The sequence below is a fragment of the Grampus griseus genome (genome assembly GCF_964374135.1).
Source record: "Grampus griseus genome assembly, chromosome: 10".
Classification (NCBI taxonomy): Eukaryota; Metazoa; Chordata; class Mammalia; order Artiodactyla; family Delphinidae; genus Grampus; species Grampus griseus.
Genome location: NC_139004.1, coordinates 92,844,450 through 92,868,456, shown reverse-complemented (window position 1 = coordinate 92,868,456; position 24,007 = coordinate 92,844,450). Strand labels below are relative to the sequence as shown.

At 49.4% G+C, this 24,007-nt stretch overlaps 1 protein-coding gene across 1 annotated transcript in view; it reads right to left on the bottom strand.

Annotated features, from left to right (window-relative positions):
• ITPR1 (inositol 1,4,5-trisphosphate receptor type 1) overlaps positions 1–24,007 on the bottom strand; it is a 318,582-nt gene that overhangs the window by 57,821 nt on the left and 236,754 nt on the right. Inside the window, exons 41-45 of the mRNA XM_082663160.1 lie at positions 14,564–14,744; positions 12,890–13,143; positions 6,431–6,631; positions 4,815–4,925; positions 2,500–2,595 (exon numbers count right to left, since the gene is read on the bottom strand). Of these exons, the coding sequence (XP_082519286.1) occupies positions 2,500–2,595; positions 4,815–4,925; positions 6,431–6,631; positions 12,890–13,143; positions 14,564–14,744 (843 nt within the window). The remainder of the gene's footprint in view (positions 1–2,499; positions 2,596–4,814; positions 4,926–6,430; positions 6,632–12,889; positions 13,144–14,563; positions 14,745–24,007) is intronic.

Here is a 24,007-nt window from a genome sequence, read left to right as displayed (position 1 = left end):
CCTGCTTCAAGAAAGGCCCACGTAGGACTGGCAATGACAGCACACGTACTATCAGTCTCCCCTCCCGGGCAGACACGGTTCATCAGCCTCAGTACGCTCGGCCAGCAGGCGTGGACACAGCCTCAGAACCCTTTTCAATGTGATCGCAGGCAGTCACCACCAATCAGCCTTCAATGAAATGACAGGGGAACCCATTCGCTCTCGCTAGGCCACGAGACGTTCTGTGGCTGGTCCACGCCCTTCTCCTTTAGAACGGGACAATGGCTAAAACAAAAACCCAAAAAGCCTCCAAACAATGATACGATACAAACAAAGGCTAGAAGCCACGTTTTCCCCTTCTCTCCATTTCATTCTGCCAACTCTCCCCATCCCCTACCTTTGCCATTTCAGGAAAAACTAAAAAGGAAAGCATTTGCCTTTAGGAATAGCTGATGAAACTATTTTCTGACTCCAAATGTTTCCCTGTCTCCCACAGCCTACTCCATGTGAAGAAAATACCACTAACGGGCGACATCTACCAGCACTTTCTATGTGCCAAGCACTGTGCTCAGTATCTTCATTCTTTCAGAAACTTTACTGCTCATAAACATTTTATGAGATGTCAAAGATTCCTCCTGATTATGGACGAGGAAGCAGACGCAGAGGGGAAGGAGGCGTGCTGAAATTCGCACGGCTAGTGAGCTGAGCTTTGCCCCTGACTGTCTCACGCCGAGAGCACGCTTCCCAGAGCGTTCCAGTGCCGGCCTTCCTGCTCCCAGCCACTGGCCTCAGCTCCCCAGGAACACGGCTGGCTCTGCCCATTTCTCAGTCCCTCCCTGGTGCCCAGCACGATGCCCTGGACGAAGCGGGGTCTGGCCAGTATTTATCAAATGAACCTATCATTCAAGATTTAATCATTCAATGATTAAGAACACAATGCTTTCAACCCTTAAGTGGTACTAAAAATTAATCATTTTCTTTGATGACTCAGAAGGCATTTCCGCCTCCTGCATCGCCTCGAGGCCATTACTCTGAATTATTTCTCGTTATCCAAGACCAAGCGCGGCAGAGGGACGCACATTTCTGTACTGACATCAGGTCAGGCCCTAGAAATAATAATGGAGACAAGACCCTCGCTCTGTCAGCTTGTCTTCCCTTCGCTTCTCTAAAACCAAACTGAACAGACAACGTGTTGCACGGGACGTGGGAGCCTGAACGCACATAGATATGCGTGTACACACACATGCGTGCACACACAAATGCACACACGTGTTCCGGACACGTGAGCGTCTTCGCTATGCGCGTGCTCAGAACCGTGTTTGCTCCGGGAAGCCTTTGCTGCTTCTCCGAGATTCGGGAATGAACCACAAGGGGGCGACCCGGGAGTCAGTGGCACCTACAGCCCGGGGTGCTGCCAGGTCCCCCACCCAAGACGGGGCGTGCTCTGGATTGATGGGAACTGGAGCGGGGTCTCTGCTAAGTCATCCTGTCCCCACTCAGGAGCGACAGATCCCAGCCTCCCTCACCCCGAGTTACATAAGCCATTATGTAAACTCGGAGAGGACTTCCATCTCAGGCTGAGAACTCACTCCTGACCTCAGAGATCAAAGAGCTGGGCTCGCTGTGAACTTTATTTAAAGGAACACATAAAGGGACTTCAGCCTGGCCCCGAGTGCACACTGGGTCACCGGGGGGCAGGAAAGTTTTAGTGCCCTCATTTAGGTCTGTCAGTTACAGTTCATCTGCGTGGGAAAAAGTCCAAATAGAGAGTTCCGTCCTCAGCTCGGTTCAGCATCTCTGAGAGCTGCTGTCTCGCAGTCTGCAGCACAGACTCCCAGCCTGGAAGTCACAGCCAATTGTGAATATCACCCCCCAAATATAAACAAGATTGTGTTTTCTTTTTTAAAAAACCCAAAACATCAGCACCCCCTAAAACACCCTTCTGTTGCCCAGACTACGGGCACCAAGGAGAAACGTGAATTCTTGAGCCCTGGAAGAAGACACGGCACAAAGCGGCAGTGAATGAAGAATTAAGAGGAGACCGTGCATTCTCGAAGGGTTTACCGTGTGTGCGGGCACTGTGCGCAGGGCCCGGTGGGAATCATCTGTCTTGTCTCCAAAGCAACCCTCTGGACCAGCTGATACCATCATCTCCCTTTTAGGGAAGACGAAAGTGCAGCTCAGAGAGTCCAAGGGCCTCCCAAGGTGACCCAGCAAAGGGCAGAGCGACGGACGTGAATTCCAGTCCGCCGGCCTCCCAGACCTGTCCCGGTGCCACCTCCCCCAAGGGAAATAGGCCAGGGAGGCTTCCATGCGTGTTTGCGCTGAAGGCAGAGGACACTTACTCCACGCAGGGCTCACTTCCCTGCCCTAGGCAGGGGCCCGAATCAAACGTTCTCTCGGCACTTCTGATCGCCGGCATCGTAAAGAAAGCTCGAGGAGGCAGATGCCCTGCTCTGCCACCAGTGAAGCTCTGATGCTAGGCAGTGCTGCGGCCAGAGGCTCAGCCGTGCGACTCACCAGCTCCTTGGGCCTCATGTTATAGAGTATCCTCTCGGCATTTTCACTGTCGTGCCTGCTCTCCATGATGGCCAGGAGCAACTTGGATGCATTGTTCTAATTGGAGACACAAAGGGAGGAAGAAATGAAGAGGAGCTACTGGGGGCAGCTGGCCTGAACCATGGGCGACCAGCTGCCGCGTCCTGGCTACAGACACCCTGCCCCACGGCAGGGCATGCGTCAAGAGCATCACCAGACGGAGAATGTGTCACCTGACACCCCAAAAACATGTCCGCAGAAACTGACTGGGGTCAACGAGGCACCTCTTGGTTTGGGCCCAGTTTCCCCCTTAGGTCACTTGGTCCAAGTCCTAGCGGACATTTAAACATGGGTTCTGGGGGTACACTGGGACCCTCATGATGACAGTGGTTAGGAAGCACCTGGTACCTAGACCCACGACGCCTCCGGGGGAGTGGGGAGTGGTTATAAATACTGTGATTCAGCCTTGCAGGTCAGAGAAGGCAGGCAATTCAGGTAATTCCCCCGCCCTGTCCTAAAACAGTGCTATCAGCTCTCACGACCCCTACTGTTATCATGAGATACAGCAACGCCAGTTAACAAAAGTGACCCAACGGAGCACCATACTCATACCAAACCATAATTTCCCATTATATTCAAAGTTTTCGTGTGCCCACACCCTGTACTTCTTGACTTGAGCTCATTTTAGGCCCCGGGCCTATGATAATCCGTATGCTTCTTCGTGTGTAGGACTCGAAAGTTGTTTTGGTGAGAGGGGGCAGTATTTTTTTTTTCTCCCCAAGCACAGATCACAGCAGTTCCATCGGGTTGCTGTGCTATCAAAAGGTGGCTTTTCACAGGGCAGGAATTTCTATAATCACCTTCAGGTTACCGGATTAGTGGTTCAAAAAGCCACTGAAATGCTGATTAGGAATGCATGAAATTCTCAGTTTATTTCAGGCTCTCATCATATATATTCTGATACATGGTAGCCAGGGATGTGAGCCTGAATGATGTTCAAGTTACTTCTACAACACGATTTGTCGAAGGAGTTAAAAATAGTGAAAAATAGTCCCCCCCCCCAAAAAAAAATCCACTTAAACCATACACCCAAACCATCTATTAGTTTGGACACTCATTTTGAAATACTAAAATAAAATAAAAGTAACTGTGCAATTCCTGTGGGCTTCTGTGTTACCACCTTCCCTAATGACCTTTCTGTCCTCCGGCACCACTGAAGCCATAACTACAGATCGGCTTTTCAGCTAAACCCTGTAGGTCCAGGCTCTCCTGTGACAGTGATGAAGTGGCCCAGTGCTGCAAACAGGGGCAAGCAACATGGGAACGGGTGAAAATGAAATGTGCTCAGTAAGGCTAACATTTCGAAAAATACTTTAGACACCAGGATGGAGCTGCAAGTCTGACTCTCAGGATTGAAACTTTGGACTCAGAGAATCTTTGGAAGCCCTAAGGTAAGTGAGGGGCTTTTTGTTCATTTGGTTTTACTTTTTAATATTTTTTTAAAATTCATTTTCTTGGGACCCTCAAGAAATCCCCATCAGAAGTAGTGGATCAGCTTCTCAAACACCCCAGAGGCTGGCTTGTAAGCCCAGCAGCTTAATCACCTTGAAGTCACTGCTGCAAGGTGCTTAAGCTTCGTCACCCCATAAAACTATTTTGGTATCAGAGGGAGTCAGCACGTCAAGGGTGCTTCTCCATCAGTCATCTGTCAGCCACTGTTTGTACACGATGCAAAGAAACTCATCAGAGGCCCAGAGGCACGATTCTGGACAGGTTAACTCTCCTTATTTTAACCCAACACTTACAAACCACCCTTCTGCTAAATCAACCACAGAACAGAAAAAGGTGTTGCCGGATAATATAAAAGTTCAACTTTTTGGGGGGTCCTAGATAGTTTTTAGCTGTACTATTCTTCAACTGGCCCTATGTCCTCAATGGGGGAAAGATGAGAGACCACAGAGGGAATGGAGTTTCCATTCTTTCTCCGTCTGCGGCTTTCAGAATCAAGGCTGCTAGTGCTTGGATGCGGTTCGAATTTGTTTCTCAGCTTTGAGCGATGATTTCTCATTCCATGTGACCTGTGAGTTGAAAAGCTGGTATCCTGTCCCAAGGCCTTATTTGGAAGGGAAAGACTGAAGTTCTGCCTTTTACTCAGAACCTGCAGCTTGGATCATTCATTTACTTTAAAAGAACTGTGTTTAGTATTTAGTTTCATGACAGTGACCACGTCGCGTGCACAGGCAATACACAGAAGGGTTTCCAGATGCTACTGTCTTTTGCTTTCAATTCCTACTTGCCTTCAGTTCTAATACGAGGTCCATCCTCTTCTTTCCCAGAGGGTTGATGTCATTGAGGATCAGGGCCGTGATGATGTCAATGCCATTGGATTCATGGGTGGCTATGCAGTTCTGAGGAAAGAGACACATGCAGACATTACACAAACGCTGGTCACAGAGCAGACGTCACAGGCCAACAGGCTCAACTGCTATTTCAGCACAATGCTCGCCAGTCCCAGTAATGTCTCTAGGGGAGAGCAGCAAATTTTCCGTGAGAAAGTGGTAAAAATAAAAGACAGATGAAAGTCTCTAGTTTCAGAATTAACAGTAAACAGTAGGAAAGTCCCCATGCACTGTAACTGATAAATTGGCCGTGTCTAATCCAAACAGTGCAGTGGGCTTTTGTTCTTAAGGGAAAATATGGTGTGTGACTGATTCCGGGTCCTGAGCGCTGTTTTCCCCTTTAGAGGTGTGTTGCATTCTCTCTACATCACTCGGTTTTCGTACTGCACACTTTTGTTTAAGGCTTAAGTTTGGAAAGCACGTTTTAATTCACGTAATATCAGAATTAATCACCTTCCCCCAGGTAAGAGCCCCACTTGCAGCAGAATTCACCCCAGTATGCTCCTTTGAACAGGCCTCTGTTTGGCAGAAAAGCCATCTTGAGGTTATAAAGAAGTTCACTTAGATAAAGCCTCTCCCCCAAAGCCTGCTGTAATTTTTCAGTTGTTCCTTTTCACTTTAACTCAAACTACCCCGTTGGTCCCATCAGGAAGCCTGGAGACGAAAGTGGATCTAACAAAATGCTAGCCTCGTAGTCATGGACAACTAAGGGCAGATTTTTTAATATACAGCAAGTGGTCCCTCTTGCAAGCCGTTCTTCTCTTCTGAGTCAAGGTTCTGGCCTTGCTTCCCAAGTAACACAGCATGTCATACCTTTCCTGGCCACTGGGTTTACAATGGGCTATTTAAGCACTGGCCTACCCCCTCCAGCCAGGATACAGCTATAATTTGAGCTAAAAATCATACTCATTCTAGCATCAGTGCAAAACCGCACAAAATCTGCAAGACGTCAGGGATAAGCAATGACTCTACTCAAGAAACGATTGGGTTCCACTCCAAAAATATACTTCTCGAGAAGCGTAAGTCAAGACTAACGGAGTCCTTCTCTCCTCTGAACGTCTGTGGTGTTAAAGTCTCAATCATACATTGTCTCATGTTATTTTCAAGTTGTCTCATACACAGCAAGGTTTTTCTCTCTAGTTAGGTTTAAACCTCCTTCCATGAAGTAGCCCCTTTTTGAGTCTTTCCTAATATTTGAAATAGAGCCTAGTCTCCTGGTCATATTCATTTAACTCCAACTTTAATAGGTACCCCTAGTCAACTTCGAGTTGGGCCGTTCAAACCGAACCAAGCTGGGCACGATCACCCCGACAGCCCCTCGAGTGCCTGTGATTAGGTCACGTCCTGAAACATAATGCTCAGATGCTCCCTCCTCACTGCTTGGAAAAGGCCTCCAGGTCTACTGAATCCCTAGGTCCCTAGGTAGATGCTGTGCGACTTCTGAACTAGGCCCTGTCAACAATGCTTCAAAATGATGAACTTCTTTCTCCACCCCGAAATGCAAATGGATTTACCTGGTTCTCATGGCAAGGTCCTTGACAGTATTCGGTCAGACTTTCCAGGGTTTGGTTGATGAGGGCCACATTCTTTTCGTTGATATAGAGTCCGAGAAGACCAAGACCCCCGGTGGTACTTCCACAAATACAGTCCAGAAACTGTAGCGTCTCACATACCAAATTGTAGTTGGTCTTGTTATTTTGGCAACGAAGGAAGTTCTGCAATTGGGCAGTCCCCAGGTTGGGGGAACAAAGGCAAAGAGAAGAGGGAAAAGGTCACTCATTCTGCCCTTTTGATGGTATGTAATTGGTTGGGGCCTGGGATTGAGCAGCAATTACGCAGAGAGATGCAGTGTTGGATAGAAGGGTCAGCCAGCCCCCATGACGGTCAACCGTGGACATGGTCTATGGCAATGGCTGCAAACACTGTGGCCTGTTCTCCAAGGTGCTTTTGTATGGGATGCAGGGGAGGAGAGCTCCTCTCTGACGACCCAGTTCAGACTCCAGTAGCTTTTAAGTTCTCATTTCTTTCTTTTCCGCCCCAGCCCACCTCCCCATCCATCACATGTTCAGAGCCTTCTGACGTTTCCAAGGACACTAGTTAATGTTTAAAAGATGATGCTGTGGTCTGGATGCTGAATGCCCAGAACCTAACACTGAGGATAGTTCATCACAGAATGAAGTGTTACAGGCTGGGCTTAAGCCCACTGCCATGGAGGGAACCTGGCTTATCTTGTTTGGCCACTTCCGTTATTAAAGGAAGGAACAAAAGCGAGTAAATGTGTGTGTGCTTGTGTGCACGTGTCCGAGTATGTATCCTCCAGGTAAACTTGCAATGCTAACAAGAGACATAACAGCAGATAATTTCTCAACAAAGTCAAGCAAGCCACATTCAGCCACCTCATAACTCACAGTCTATTCTGATGCACAGGAGTTGCTTTTTGTTTTTTGTTTTTGTCATAGACTCCAGTAATCTCTTCTTAAAAAGAAGGGAAGATTAACCACAGATATTCTTTTGGGCATAGTTATAAAAGTTACATGTTTACTGTAGAAAACTGTAGAAAAGTGTTATCTTTTTAAAGTAAAAAGATATCATCAAAAGATAAAACGAATGTTAACTTTTGACCTGGTAATTCCACTTGTATCACTATTCACAAAGTACGTACTGGATGTCTGCTACAGCACTGTTTGAGATAGAGGGGAACTGGAAACAAGCTAAACGCCCGTCAGTTGGGAAGTAAACAAATGATAGTGTATCAACATCATTTAATATCACAAGTTGGAAACACTGAGGTAGGTCCATACGTGCCAATATGGAAAGATCTCTAGGACATACTGTTAAGTTAAACGAACAAAAAGGCAAATAGCAGATTAATATGTATCCAGTGCTTCCATCCAAATATACAGAAAAAGGACAGGAAGGATACAGCCCAAACCAACAGCAGTTCTCTCTGTGTAGAGACGTGGGAATGGGTAGAGGGACTGTTTTCTTAAACCAAACACTTATTTTCATCTAAACCTTCATAGAATATATTCATGTATTCCTTGTGTAATTAAAACATCCATAAATGCCCAGATTAAAAGCTGGTAATCAAGTTTATGCTCGACTCATCCTCTAGATAACCCCCCCTCACCCCCACCCCCAGTTAACCTCAGGGCCTTCTGCGCAAGCCTTCCTGACTAGTCTAGAACTTGCACAGTCATTCAGGTCCGGGTGGAGGTGGAGGAAGGACAGGTGATTTGAGACCACGTGACCTCTCGTAAGGTGACTATTTTTCTAAGGGTCACAGGAAGCCACAGGAGGGTTCTACAGCCATTTCTCGCCCCAGCCCCTCGGGGAAGATGCTACCTGTCCGAGGGCCTGGCTGAACCCCTCAGCATGCAGCGGTGGAGTGAAGGAGTATTCAGGGAGAGGGCAGGAGACAGCCAGGCTAACCTAGGCTCAAATTCACAGCATGGCTCTCGAGGCCCCTTTGCCTCTGCAACTCCTGTGTCATCATTCCTGCCACACCCTGCCCCTCCCCACCTCTGCTCAGGGATGTGGCCACTCCCGTCATGCCCCTTTCTGTTCACGGACATCATCTCTCCCGCCATGCTCCTCTGTCTGGCAGCAATGAACTTCTTCCTGCTCTTTAAGCACCCTCCATTCTCTCATCTCCTGGGCTTCAGCCCCACTATTCCCTCTGCCTGTCACTCCCCCCCGTCCCTGTCTCCACCCTGATTAACTCCTCTTCCTTCAGGATGGCATCTCAAGTCACTTCTTTCAGGAAACCCTCCATCCTGACTCCAGTGAGATTGGGGCACCAGCACTGGTGACCGACAACTGGCCCAGGGACTGGCTCGTGCCATGGGCTTCGTAAACACTGGCTGAAGTATCTGGATTAAGTTGGATGAAGGAAAGGGGACTTGGGAACTCGTCAAGGCCAGCAGGTGACATGTTGCAGACTCCCCAGGAAGGACGGTGGGCTGCGCTTTCTTGAAAGCCTCTCCCATTTCTCATGGCCTTTGCAGAATGTCTAGCCAGAATGTCTCCTTCCTAACTCAGTTCCATTTTCTCTTGTTCTCTACCAAAACAGAGGCGTGCCACTCGCTAAAGGCCCATGGGAACTCTTTCTATGCTCGAGGAATAGAGCTCACCCATAGCACATCCCACCTACCCCACCTTGTCCAGGCTAGAGAAGTCCTGTTCTTTTTGTCGTCTTCCTTGGAGGGCCAGGGACCAAGTCAAGATGGGTAGACGAAGGAGATCAAAGACTTCTTAAACAGACTGCAGTGGAGTCTGTGCTTAAACAGACTGCAGTGGAGAAAGAGCAAGACCTGTATTCCTTAACCCAGGTGAAAGGCAAAGCCAGCCTCTCAGGGGAAGGTTCAAAAGCATACGGAAAATGGTTCAAAAACAGTCCTTCCCATCACGTGTCTCGCTACTGTGAACAAAGCTTGCTTAAGGCAGCAACTGCCCATTCAGCAAAGTCAAACTCAGTGGCTTTATCGCTACTGAACATTTACCAACAGGAAAGTTAAGGTTCTAAATATGACAAGAAACTCCGGGCAACTTCAAAGGGCCAGAGTCCCTCTCTCTCTGGGCTCATCTGCACTTCCTTATACCAGGGAGCTGATAATTCTCTCCTCGCGAGAATGTCTTCTCCCTCGGAATCCACGAGGAAACCCTGACCCAGAGATCCACCATCGGTTCCAGAAAACTGCCAAGAGGGTGGCAGGCAGAGTAGTTGAATCCCACCTAAAACCATCATTGTGAGAACTGGATTCCTACAAATACCAGCGTATCAGAGCAATGTTATTACCACCTCCGTGTGCCTGGCTTAGTGGGAGTCTGTAGATGGGTGCAGCCCTCATCCTTGGGAACCACTGGTCCAGATCACTGGTTTTCCAGCCACTCCCTGCAAAACCCCGGAGGAGCCCAGGAATGCCCCAGCTCTCAGGGCTCTTGCAGGTGAGGGAGGAAAGCAAAGTCCTGACACTCTGTCGTTTCTACTCTGAACAAAGCAGCTTTGTTCTCATCTCCTTTACCACGTACGTTTCTGCCTAAGATGTTCAAACGGAGGATTCTGCAGCCCCAAGCAGTTAACACCACTGGCGTTATAGAACCTTCAAAGGTTAAGTTGCTAAGCTTTAAATGTATATATATTGAAATATACTGTACACTCCCTCTCCCTCCGATACCACTGTCTCTGGCAGAGTGGCGTATTAGAGAATGTTGTTTTGGAAGGACGCATTAAAAGGGGCTTCTGCCCATGGAGTTCTTAGGGAATTCGTTCAAAGCAGAGTTTTGCAAAGAGCTAAGGTACAAAACAAAAACTGTGAAGACTTCCCCAAAGGAAGTGGTGAATTCGTACCATGGGAGCCTCCCTCTGCTTTCCCAGTGGAGGCTGGGTGTGCTGTGAAGACGGCAGGTCAAGGGGGCGGAGGGAAGGTAGAACAGGTCCACGAAACCAGAGCCACGCCCGGGACACAAGCACACCAGGACCGCCCCTCTGACGTTCACGGATGGACTCGACTCAAGGTAGCCTTGTGTTTTGTTTGCTCAGAACTCAGCAGACATCAGCTCCTCTGGGAAGCCTTCCTGGACCCAGTTTACTACTGTGTTGGTTCTCTTGCTCTGAACCCACAAAACACCTAAGATGACACAACTGTAGCACTTATCACCCTGCACGGCAGCCTCCCGCTTGCCGAGTGGCTCCTGTCCTAGATGTGCAGCTCTGTGAGGGGAAGGTCGGCGGGGGGCGGTCTCCATCACCCCCAGGGCAGGGCACAGAGCAGGGTACTCGCCGAGATGAGATCAACACACATATGCATAGTCTCAACCTACTTTTCCTTTGGAGCCCGAGGTTGGTGGAAACCAGTAACACTGGTATAGGGGAACGATACAGGGCACCGGCCACCAAGTTCAGCCTAGAAATCGCCCCAGCAGCAGGGTAGGGCCCCCATCCACAAAGACACCGCAGTCGAGCTGTAGGCTTTGTTTCCTTACTGGTGGGACAGCGTGCTTTCCCAGGGCATCGCTCACACTCCCTCGGCCTGTCTCCCCGGTGATGAACGGTGTAGATACGCTTAGGTGGAGCAGACACAGTCCGCCTCCAGACAAACGCCAGCCAACGAGCCAGTAACCGGACCCCGGCCCTTTGGGTCATGAGGGCCTTGTCCACCCACTGATCTTGGCATCCACGCAAGTCAGGCCAGTGCATCAGGGGCCGACGTGTTCTATGTCCAAAGCAGGAATGTTTGAGCAACAGGCAAGAAAAACAGACTCACAGCCAAGATCCCACACTCAGACGTGGTCAGGGATGAAGCTGGAATGTCAGTGGAGGGAAGGAGTGGGCAGCAAAGCCTGAAGTCCCTGCGTGGCTGACAGTGGAGCTGATGGAAATCCGTTCATTTTGAAATACGTGGCTGGTTGACGACCTTGGATCTAAATGCTATTTTTTTTAAAATTTCATTTCATTTTTTATTTTTTTGGCCGTGCCACGCGGCATGTGGGATCTTAGCTCCCTGACCGGGGATGGAACCCGTGCCCCCTGCAGGGGAAGCGCGGAGTCTTATCCGCTGGACTGCCAGGGAAGCCCCCCGATGCTTTTTCAAAGCCCAGGCTCTTGGGACCCATTTGATTGAAAACAAAAGTCAGCACAGTAAGTACTCATACTGCAGACTTCACCCACTTCATTAAACTCTTCTGTCTTTCTGCTTCACAATATAATTTCTTACTCAACTTATCCAGGCAGAGACTCTGCAGCAGATTTGAAGTGTTAGCGATCTCTGGTGGCACCGAATGGTCTGGCCACAGCTGACACGTGAAAGGCCATCAAATCACCTGGTGGGTAAACTCAGTTGTGCAAATATTTCAAGGCTGCATCTTCCCCTTGCGGCTAGAATTATTTTCTTTTCAAACCATCACGATTCAGATAAAACTACCCCCACCAATCTATCTATTTTAGGAGACAACACTCTACCTTAGAGGAGTTCAGACACGCTTTTCCTGTTCATCCTCGTCTGTTTTAGGCAAAGAGGGGTGTTTTCCCCAAGAGTCAGAAGCAAAACTAGGAGAAGGCCAAGGCCCCGGTGCTCTAGCATGCTTCTCCTGGGCAGAGACAGCTTCCACAGATCTGTGTCCACTCAGAACAAAGAGGGTATCTCTGGAACCCATCCTTGGCCCTTCCTGAAAAGCCTTTGCTGTTGGGGAAACTCTGCAAGGAAGGAAACGCCCTCTGTCTTAATGCGGTGGTTGACAGCACAGCCTCTCCCCACCAGACTGCCTGGGTTCAGTTCCAAGCTCTGTACTCCCTAACTGGGTCTTGTGCATCTTGGTTTCCTCATCTATAAAACAAGTGTTATAATACAGACAACACTTAGCATCCAGGATCATCTAAGTGCCCAATAAACCTGGCCATTGTTATTATCCCACGACAAAAAAAAAAAGTGAACAAAGGATTTCTGGAATAATCAGTTCAACAAATATTTTTGAACATTTGTGTAAAACACCAGAAAGCCACTTCATTCATTCAACCAAGAAATATTTGATTAGAACATTCTATGCACCAGATTCTGTTAAGTCTAGTATATTTAATCATCCACTCCTCCACCCATTCAAGTTTTACCTGTACACCTATGTATCAAACGGTGGCAGGCTACCAGATACACACACACACAGAGGCATATACACACACACACAGGCACATACACACAGAGGCACACACACACACAGGCACATACACACACATAACAAACACATGTGGAGCAGGTGGCAACTACACTGCTGAGCGTGAGATCTGGTCCCTGTCCCTGTGGAGACAGTGGGGACGACAAGACAGAGAAACACTTCTAGTGCCCAGACATCGAGAACCATACAGGGTCCTCAGCTCGAAGAGATGGGCTGAAAGGAGAGGAGCTGAGATGTCACAGTAAGCGGCGGCAGCTGTGAGGACCTGGGACCCCCCCCCCCCCGCCCCAGCCCCCGGCCCTCACCTGTAGGTCCCGGTTGTGGTTTTCGCACAGGAGTTGCAGGAAGCGGAGGATGGGCTGCATGATGGTGATGACTGCGCTCATCTCCAGGTCATCCTTGGTCTTGTCTGCCGTGGCCTGGGCGCCCTCCCCTGACTGGTAGTGATCGTCGGGGTCGGCCTCCCTTCTGAAGGTGGTGAAGGCTTTCCTGGTGGCGGCAGAGGCCTCCACAAGCTGATCCCGGGCCTCTTCCGTTATCTGTGTCGTGGGCTCTTTGGCTAGAACGCAAACGTACGATGGTCAGTGCTGCCGAATCCCAGGAACACTATTCACCACACCAAAGACGACGTGCAGAGATCTAAGTTCTGGAATTCACCCGAGAGTCTCTCAAGGTCGGCAAAACGCTCCAGGAAGCCACCATCTTCTCTCACCTCTTAGGATTAAAAGTAAGTTGAGCCCTTCCAGCTTGCTGGTGGCTCTAACATGTCACCTACACTTGCTCTGTGGTTTAGAGGAAAAGCAGTAGAGGTTCTGTCAACCTCATATATCTATGACTCTGGGCCTCAGCTTCCTCATCTGTAAAATGGGGAGAACATCAGTGACGTCTTCCTCTAGAATGTTCCTGAGACACTCAACATAAGCTAAACAAACTGTAATTACTGTTCTTATACAACAATTGATGGAGCCCTTTACTAAGCCCCAAGGCACCGTGATTAAGCACCTCATGTTTATTACCTCATCGACTCTTCAGAGTAACCCTGTAAGGTAACCAGGCACTAGAGCTAGAAGCATTAGACGCTGTAGCCAGACTCCCTGGGTTCAGATCCTGGCTCTAGTACTTACTAGCTCCATATCCTTACTAGCTCCATATCCTACAAGTTAATTACCATCCCTATGCCTCAGTTTCCTCATCTGTAAAATGGGGATAACGATTTTATCGATTTTACAATGTCCACTTGACTTCTAAATGAAGTCACACATGTAAAGGACTTTGGACAGTGCCTGGTTCATAGAAAGTCCTCAGTAAATGTTAGCCTTTCTTCTTTTTCTTCTCTTTATCCCCATTCTAGACCAGCGGTGATCAACTAGGGATGATTTTGACCCCATCTCCACCCAGGGGATGACAGGCAATGTCTGGAGAGATTTTAAGTTGGGGGTGGGCTACTGGTATCTACTGGGTCGAGGCCACATACGCTGCTAAAAAAACGAGACTCAGACCTATTCAAGGCCATTTGACTCCAACGCTGTTGGGTCTACCCACTCCCCAGTATAACTCCTCTTCAAAGGGGATAATGGATAAAAAGCTTTATGAACTTTCAAATATTTCAGAAAACAAGGGAGGATTAGCTGACAAAAGACGACAGCCAATTTAAAAGTGCGTATTCCACAACTTTCTCTAACATTAAATGGAAGTTACAGGAAAAGATTATTAATAGATTTCCTGCCAACAAAACCCTCAGTTTGACAAAGAAGAATGTATGTTAGTTTATTAAACAAGAGGAGCCTCCAAAGCAGCAGGAATTCAGTTCAGGTTACACAGGAAGAATTCTATCACAACCAGATTGGTTTTCTTCTTCTGAAAGCCCCAGTCAGAAAGTTTGGAGCCTAGAAGTCGTGTAAAAACTAAAGGAAAACCAGGGGTTCCTCCCATGTTTACAATCCAGCTGACTGAAGAGCTGCATGCAGGGGAGCATTTACCTTTTTTCCGTGATGGGGCATCCCTGTCTACCTCATCATCTTTCTTTTTATTTCCCAAGTCACTGGTGTTCACGGTCACCGTTGCCTTGATTTCTTGCTGGGCCACCTTCATCCGGTCATAGAAGACCTTGAAGAATTTCTCCGACTTCTTATCTTCTGTCAACCGGCAGAAAAAGGAGTGCTGCCAAGGAAAACCCACAGCTTTTTCAACACTGGGACACACCAGTTACTGAATCCCACTCAGGACACCAAAACCTCGTGGAGATCAGAGCCAGACACAAAACCTCAAAAACGGTCTAACTTTGGACCAGGGTTAAACACCGTTCAATGCCCTGTCATCTTCTGGCTTCCCCAGCCTGAGGTTTTCTACACAGAGCCTTTAAAGCAAACCGCCAGTCTTTGTCTGAATCAGTCATATAGGCTTGGGAAGCATGCTAAGGGGTGGTGGGCAGATTTCAGCCAACGAAGCACAACCCCCTGCACACATATACATCAACTCCACGAACAATGGAAACAGAATGTATTTTTGGCAATTGTTGCAGGGCCAGTCATGTGTTTAAGGACTTCTACGAGCCCCCCTCTTTGCAAAGCCTTGTGGATATATACAGATGAGTAAGACGTGCTACCTGCCCCTACAGGGCTCCACACCAGAAGCATGACACGCCCATGAGGAGGGCTTCAGTGTGTAAAACGTGCTCCAGAAGCTACACAGACGATTATATCATAGAAGCTCAGAGGTGGCAAGGATGACATCGGGCTGGAGTGATCCCAAAATCGTCGGGAAAAAAGTGATTTTCGAATCAGGTTTTGAAGGGCAGGTAAAGGGTGGTTAGATGAAAAAGCTAACAGTGAACAGGTAGCTCGCCTCTTGAATACACATTTGTTTCTTGGACCCACTGCAAGCAATAGTATACATTGTTGATATAAAAACACAATATGGTATCTCAACTTCATTTGTGAGCACTCTCTTTTCACCCCTTTGCAGATACCACGCTGTTGTGAATTCTTTACATAAAAATACAACACGGTCAGTTTCCAGAGGAATAAAACAAAGCTCCAAACCATATATTTGCTTCTCGCAGTGGGCGCTTTCTGCCAATTTCATATCCTCCCCCATTTGGAAAGACGGTACTTCCCTACAGAAGGTGACCCTAGGTTTGCAATCCCAGAGAAAAGCAACATCTTGCCAGCCTCATGAAGCCCCTTAACTGCTCCATCTCTCACCCCCCCACACCCAGTGCTTGATTCAGCGCCTGCCCCCGCCCCGAGAGCCGCCATGTTTCCATCTGCCAACACGCAACTTCAGTCACTGTGACCCTTCTTCTAGCCACTAGTCCATATGCTGCCCTGACAAATGTCTGCCTCATCTGCCCACCAAGCTCTTCTTGATCGTGCCCTTTCTTTTCCCTCTCCCTGTTCTTCTTTAGCTCTGGCTGTTTCTTACATACAGCACAGGATCCAGCCTTCCTACTTGTGCTCTCTGGTTCTGTCTTTTCTCTTCCAGCCACTCCCAAATGCCAGTTTACAAGTCACTGCCTGCCTCCATCCTGTGTGTCACTGAGTCCTCCAACACTCCCACTCTGGGAACCAAGCTCGAGCCTTCAGTGTGCTCCACTGCCCTTTGCTTCCCTCTGTTTTCTTTTAGGCTTCTAGTTCGTCCATCCATTCAACCGGCATTCCGTTTGTCCATCCGCCCATCCACTATTTACTGTGCGCCTGCCATGAGTCAGGGATTACGCCCATTATAGGAGAAACAATGCTCAGCAAAACGAGGCCTGCGCCCCATGAAACTGGCGGCTTGGTAGGAAAAAGACACAGTCATTCAATAGTCACGCTAATGACTTTCACTAAAGTAGCCTTTTAACCACTGAGTCCACAGAGTGCTGGCAAACAGCAGCAGACACTCAGCGCCACTGCCCGGTTCCTCCTGGCTCTTCCCATGGCTGGGTCCCCTCATCTGTCAGTCACAGCATTAACATCACCTCCTCCAGAGAACCACCCCTGACCATCCTACTAACAGCAGCCACGCCAGCTGTTTATCCTCACACGCTCTATTTTATTCTTCATAGCAACTGGCCCCTGAAACGACACCTGTATTTACTGTTCACCTACTTAACTGTCTGTCTTGGGCAGAGTGTAAGCTCTAAGAGGGCAGGAGCCTCGCCCACATGGCTCACAGCTGTCGTCAGAACACCCAGAAGAGGCCCAGCACATACAAGGTGCTCTGTAATGATTTGATGAAAGAATGAATACAACTTGACACTTCACGGTTCCTCTTGACTTGCTACACCCCCCCCCCATCAGAGCCGGCCACGGGAGAAATAAATTCCCACCACACTGTAGATTCTTATTTTTCATATCCTCTAATGTGAGAAACCAAGTTCCAACTGTTCACTTCTTTGAGGGCCAGCGCTTCCGCAGACAAACAAGAGGAGGTGTGCGGGGGACGAAGACCTCAACCTAGAGCCACCCAAATACAGTGATTCCATTTTCCACCAAGAGGCGTCACACAGCATCTCACCCACACGGGGTCAGGAGGGGACTGCACAAGGAGGCGGCTGCTCGGGGCAATGAACTTCAGTTGCTGTCCCTTAAGTCTTCTCATGGCATGGAGCAACTGAAAAAGCATCCTTGGACACTCCGGTCATTCAAGAAAACAAGTGCACTTCAATAAGTAAATAAATAAAGAGCCAAAGCCTGCCATGTGTCATCGGGAAGAGCGCAAGAGTACACACCCATCACCTGCTACAAATGCACTGCTTCAGGTCTAGCTGGTTAACCCAGCCTACGTCACCTGACAGGGTCAGGGCGAGGACACCTCTTATAAAACGAGGGAAAGGCAAGGCACTGAGGATTACAGGCTTCTACATACGTTTCTGCGATGGCCAGTGTATTTGTTTTGCACTGTTTATAACAGTCCCCATCCCTCAAGGATTTGAACCTGCTTTATAAACAGAACGTGGTCAATAAAACGACAGAGTGGACAGCGGGGTACGGTGACATGAGTAAGCACAGAAAAGCGACATCAAGCAAGGATGGGGGCTGGAGGATGGGAGAGGTGATTCCGGGAGTCTTGGGCTCGGCTCCGAGGCACCTGGCCACCCCGCTGAAATGAGAGGCCAACTCCATCACACCTCTTAGTAAGAAGCAAGAGGAGAGATACCACCAGTGCTTCGAAGCAAGGAAACATCTCTTCACGGAGGGGTTAGTGGGGCAGGCTTTCCAGTTGGACCTCCCGGGTTCAAGGCTGGGGTCCCTCATCCACTGGCTCTGTGACCGTGGGCAAATTACTCAACCTCTCTGAACCCATGTGGAAGGGCTGCCAGGGTGCATCAGGTGCTTAGCACAGTGCCCACTAAGTGTGTTGGTTTCACACCACCATGACATTAGTATCATGTGAAAACCCCACAGCAAAGGCATCACCCAAGCAGCTAAGTGGCGAGAACTGTCAGAAAGACCGGTCTTCAGCTTCACCGCTCACTAGCTGGGGTCACCTCAGAAAGGGACGACGCCTCTGAAACCCCAATCTTCTCATCTGCAAAATGGGCAACAGGGTGGACCCTTCACGGGTGGCTATGAAGACCCGAGATTATCACAGTAACACTCCCAACAGCTGACCTGACGAGGTCCCGGGAACCTGGGGTGAACCTGCGTGCGTCTCACCTCACACACAGCCCCTGATGAAGCAGTGGTTACTATTACTCCTTTTTGAGATCAGGAGACCCTTTTGGGTCTTTCAGATAATGTGCATCAGGTGTGGAGCATGCCCGAGAAGCCCACACTGTGACACACTGCGTCTTCCCAGGACACTGTGAGAGGCACGGGCCTGGGAAGTGGCAGAGCAGCGAGGAGGGGTGACAGCGGGGCTGCAGGGGCCCCAACTGAGAAGCTCAGCAGACGCCCTAGAAGGAAGACAGCTGGGCTCCAGAGGGGAAGCACTGGTACCTCGTACGGGAGGAGAAGTGAAAACGGAGGCATGTGCAGGAACTAAGGACCCCCGGTCCCCAATCAGGGGCTGTGCCGGGGGAAGGCATAGGGGCCGTGTAGCAGGCCGGGGCCAGGGGCTCCTGGAGACCCTCGCTGCCCCTCCCTGGTGCCTGGTGTCATCTGGACTCGGTGAGACCAGGCCCTGAACATGGCTCACAGACCTGTTCATTCCACCTGCTTCCGTCACAATGTGCTCGGAGGACCTGCGGGCGGGAAGGGGGCGCCCTCCTCAGGACTGTTTCCCCAGAAGCGGGTGGGACCTCAGACCAGAGCAGGAGGGGACTCGGCCCTGACCCGCCTCAGGCTCTTCATGGGCACTGGTCTACCTCCCTCCATGGGCGTATTTCAGTGAATCACACCCCAACCTCCACCCCCAAAACCTAGAGCCAAGAGCCATGGAGAGACTGTTTCACTTCTCCAAACTTTTCACTCCACGCCACCCAGCAGGTTTGAGCACCGCCTTCCAAATAAACCTGGTCTAGAGCAGGCAACATTGGTCCCAGGTAAGAGGAAGCAAAACGGGGGGGCGGGTGAATGGGAAGTGACTAAAAGGGAACCAAGAGAACTTTCTGGAGTGAAGAAAATGTCTTGATTGGGGTGGAATTCACACAGGTGTGGTAGAGAGAATAATACGCCCCCATCCCTGAAAAGATGTCCAGACCCTAATCCCTGGGACTTGGGAATATGTCACCTTACATGGCAAAGGGGAATAAGGTTGCAGATGGAATTAAGGTTGCTAACCTTAAAATAGGGAGATTATGCTGGATTATTCAGGGGCTAGTGTCATCACAAGCGTTCTTAAAAGCAGAAGAGGAGGGTAGAGTGATATGGTGTGAGAAGGACTCCACTCGGCTTTGCTGGCTTTGAACATGAGGAAGGGGCTATAGCCAAGGGGCCTCTAGAAAGTGGGAAAGGCGGGAAACGGATTCTGCCCCGGAGCCTCCGGAAAGGAATGCAGCCCCGCTGACACCTTGATTTTAGTCTAGTTAAGACTCATGTCGAGCTTGTAAGATAAAAAGTCTGGCTGTCTCAAGCCACTAAGATTTTCGTAATTCGTTACAGCAGCCAATGAAAACAAATACGATAGGTATAAACATTTGTCAAATCTGATCAGAGTGTACACTTAAAATCTCTACATATTATTGTATGTAAATCACATCACAATAAAAAGGAAGAGAAGGGGGAAAAAAACTGCTTTGTTACCCGAAGGCTAGAGAACTTTGTCAAGGCTGTCCAGACAAGGGGCCACCCTCAGAGGCCACCTCCCCCTGCAGAGGGACCTGCGTCTGCCGCCCTCACGGCCCATCTTTCTTCACCCTCTGCTTATCTCCAAATCGCATGTGATTCCAAAGCCCTCTTCACATAAGCTGTCTCATCAGCGTTTTAGGAGATTGTCAAGACAGATATCACCATTCATAAATCCATCACGTTATGGACAGGAGAGCTGGGGTCAGGAGAGGTCAGCTGACGTGTGGCAGAGCCACGCCCGCTCCCTGCCTCTGCACTCAAGGCCCTGTGCACCGCCTGCCTTCTTAGTGATCACACGGAACACCAGCCCCAGTGATCGGCAGGCAACTCCGAAAAAACGAGGGTGGGTTTGGGGGCAGACACAGCGTCAATGCCAACATCACGGACAACAGGTCCATGTTTGGAGTGGCCTCAGGGAAGGAAGCCGGGGTCGGGCCAGATAAGAAAGTGACCACCTGCAGCGGCTACCTCCATGGAAGCTCTGGGGGACAGAGGTGGGAGGGGACCCAGGTATGGCCACGGTAAGCCAGGCTTAAAAACAATCCCCACAAAACAGAAAAGACGGATCCCAGAATGTTAAAGCTGTAAGCACTCTATTCCAGACACTTCCAGATGTTTTCCCCAGCAGGGAAACCCTGCTTCTCCTCCGTCCCCTAACACCACCTTCCGTAAGGACCCGGATACGAGAGAGATACAGGCAGAACTGCTCAGCCTGAAACACAGCAGGGAGCACGCCCCTCACATCACTGCAGCTCCTCCTTGCAACGCCAGGCTCCACAGGACGTTGTCTGGGAACGTCCAGCCCTACACATTTCAGAGGAGGAAACTGAGGCCCAGAGGGGGAAACAGACATCTCAAGGCCACACAGAGCCCACGTCTCCTGCCTACTCGAGCCAGTCCCTTTGCCCAGGCCTGGTGGTGGCTGGCTGACACAGCAAGCAGCTCGGATTTCATTCCTGCTCTCGGCTAACTGCCAAGCGGACACAGTTTGCCCTCCTCGGGCTGCGTGAGCTGTATGGGGACTTAAGAACTGAGGTCTTAGTTTAAAATAATAAGGAGACCACCCTTTCAGATCACTCTTGAAAATAACAAGATATCCCTTAATTAGCCTGGCAGCCACCCTCTGTGCCCAGCCAAGTCCTTGCAAAGGAACAGAGCGTGATTTATGACAGGTCCACCCGGCTCCTGAAACCAGAGGCGGCCCGAAGTTAGGGACCAGCAGACAACTGGCAGCTCCTCTAAACGACAGGCCAGAAGTGTGCAGGATGGGGTGGGGGGACTCCTTTCTTTAGGTGCAAGAGGTCACACTGTGCAGGATGGGGTGTGGGGAGAAGGATGGGAGCCACGGGCCTTCGCCATGCGCTGGACACACAACACGGAAGGTGAGCGAATGAGCACCTTATTGAAAAGCCATCTTCCCCAGAATTCAGAGACTTGGGGGAAGGAGGGCAAAGACAGTCTTGGAACCTCGGAACCCAGAGCCAGCCAGCCAGCCTGCACCTGCAGGGACACGGGAGGAGCCCTTTACGAGCATCTCAGATAAAGGAAGTGGCAGCAGCAGGAAGCAGAGGTGGATGTGATCCAGGGCAGGTCTGGCGGGAGAGGGGACGGTATGGGGGGAGCAGTCCCCAGCGCTCCTGGGACAGCTCTGAGACTTTGATCCTTCCCCAAAGGAAAGCATTTCACCCGGCAGCAGTCCACCTTCTAGAAACCCTCACACTGAGCCTTCAGAGACTCCAGAGAATGAGCTTTTCTATCTGACTGCCTGGTACACAGCCCATGACATTCACTCTGCGTGCTCACTTATCTGCTGCAGAATGAATTAAGTTCTCAGGCTAAATGCAAGAATTTGAAAAATGTGACTGCTGAACAGTGCTGAATCCTTGTGCTTCCAGGAGCAGATGAAAATTCCTCCCTGGAGTCTGACTTTTTCTCTTTTTACTCTGCCTCCGGCACACGGGGACCTCGGCCTCGGCCCTGGAGTCTCCAGGACTTGAAGGGATGTCTCCAAACAGACCAACCCATTCCTGTCCAGCTTGTTCAGAGGCTCTGCGGGTGACAGAGTGACAGCAATGGCTACCCAAGTGTGGGGCTTAGCTTGTGGGGCTCTCCTCCTATACCTGTGATTAACTGAGACTTCCATCACTTCCTGGGGACCCCTGATCTGTAAATTACAGTGAACAATAACTGAAGCCTTCTGATTTGCTTGCCACCTACCTAAGTGCTTTGTATGCAGTATCTCATTTAACCCTTCTAACTACCCCATGAGGTAGGGGCTACCACTATCCCCACTTCACAGATGAGGAAACTGAGACTCAAAGAGGTTAAATAACTTGCCAAGTCATACAGCTAGGAAGTGGTGGTGGTGCCCCAGGACTCAAGCCCCACTGGTGTGACACCTCAGCCCATGCTCTCAACGCCCCTGCTTTGTCCAACACCTCTCATCTAAGCAAGAGTGTGTCAAACTCCAAACACCTTTTGGCTTTTTATAATGCACTCCCTACCTGCCAGCCCAGGTCCCTCAGCTGCACAGCAGAGAGTCTCACAGACTCTTCTCACAGGAAAGAACAGCCATGGTAGGAACACATGTGAATGCCCCAACTTTCCCGCAAGGCCTGATGCTCTTGTTAACCTGGGCTCCCAAACAAGGCTCTTTTGCTAGTTGCCGGGGCTGGGGGTTACAGGTTGTTCACCGAACCACTGTCACTCAATGACCACCGTAGGTCTTGAGTCCCTTTCTTAGAAACCCATGACAACAATCAAAACCCAAAGATCATGTACCAGGAACCAGGTGATAAAACACACATGCTTTAGGCACAGGAGCCTGGAGAACTGCAAGTCTGGAAACCTGAATTTTAGCCATTGCTCCTCGATAACCAGCTACGTGAACTTGGGCAACTTGCTTAACTGGATTTGTGCCCTAGGTTCCTTATCTGAAAAACATGACTCTTACCACCTGCCCTGCGTGCATCACATGGAGGGGGTCCATCAAGGGTGCAGTTATGAAACACTATGTGAAACGCACTGTGATTACTACGGGAAGCTACTCAAATGCAGGGTGTATAATCTATCAATACCACTTTCAAAGGAAATCAGTTAGCGGGTAAGATAGGTGGATCGACTAATGTGCCAGGTGTTATGTGATGACCAAAGTCTAGTGTCCCCAAAACATCCAAAGATAAACAAGCCCTGCTCGTACTGGTAGGTCAAGACAGCCTGTAAATTGACAGCAAAAAACACACTGAAGAGCCTTTCCCAGTAACTGTCACAATGAAGGAAGTTAAAAAAAAAATCCAGCTGGAATTCCACTAGTTATAGACGCCATTCAGATTCCATTAGACACAGAGACAAATGTTATTGCTTCCACTTCTCAAAGTGTAATACACCCAAGGCAGAATGGTGTCAGACCCTCCCCCTGGACAGGCCCAAGCCTTTCAACATGAACTGTTTTTCCGATATCTTCAACTACTCTTGACTTCAGGAAAAGTATGATATTTGAAAAGAATCTAATAATTAGTAAAGAGGGCATTAAGAATCAAACACTCCCCTGGTATAAATGATCACTCACTCTAAGGGCATTTTTTTTAGCAAGGTTTGATGGGTTTCAACCAGTAAACATCTGCAAGTCTCAGCTCACCAGTGTCTCTGAGGATGTTGCCAGCTTTAATGAGTTCAGAAATAATATAAACTTTAAACAGAAAAGAAGTGATGAAGTGAATGAAGTATGGGTTGTAAAGGCACTGACATTTCAACTTCATTTTTCTGAAGAGTTCCTCCCTCATCCAAACTGTAGAGCCATCTCTTGATAACTCAGACATAAACAGCATGCTTCATCTCCTCTTCCCTGCCAGGGCTGGACGGAGGCCACCGTCTGCTCATCGCTGATTCCCAAGGCCTGAGAGAGGGGCTGGAGGACGACGAAGACCAAATTAATCTGGGCACTGGGCTCCAGGGAAGGGCCTGAGCTCCAAGGTCAATACCAAAGCACTGTATCTTCATGATGCTTTTCAAGGTGAGTTAATTCTGGTTTTAGCAAGCAGCAAAGTCCCACCTGTTGCCTAAGAACCACTTTTCTTCTGAGACCTGAGAGCTTAACACCTCTCCTTACCTGTCCCCCGGGGCCCACGGGAAACAGCACTGGCCAGGAAAGTCTCCCCGATCTGGTAGGCAGGCTGGTCCCCCCTCTCCCGTGTGGATCAGAACACGGAC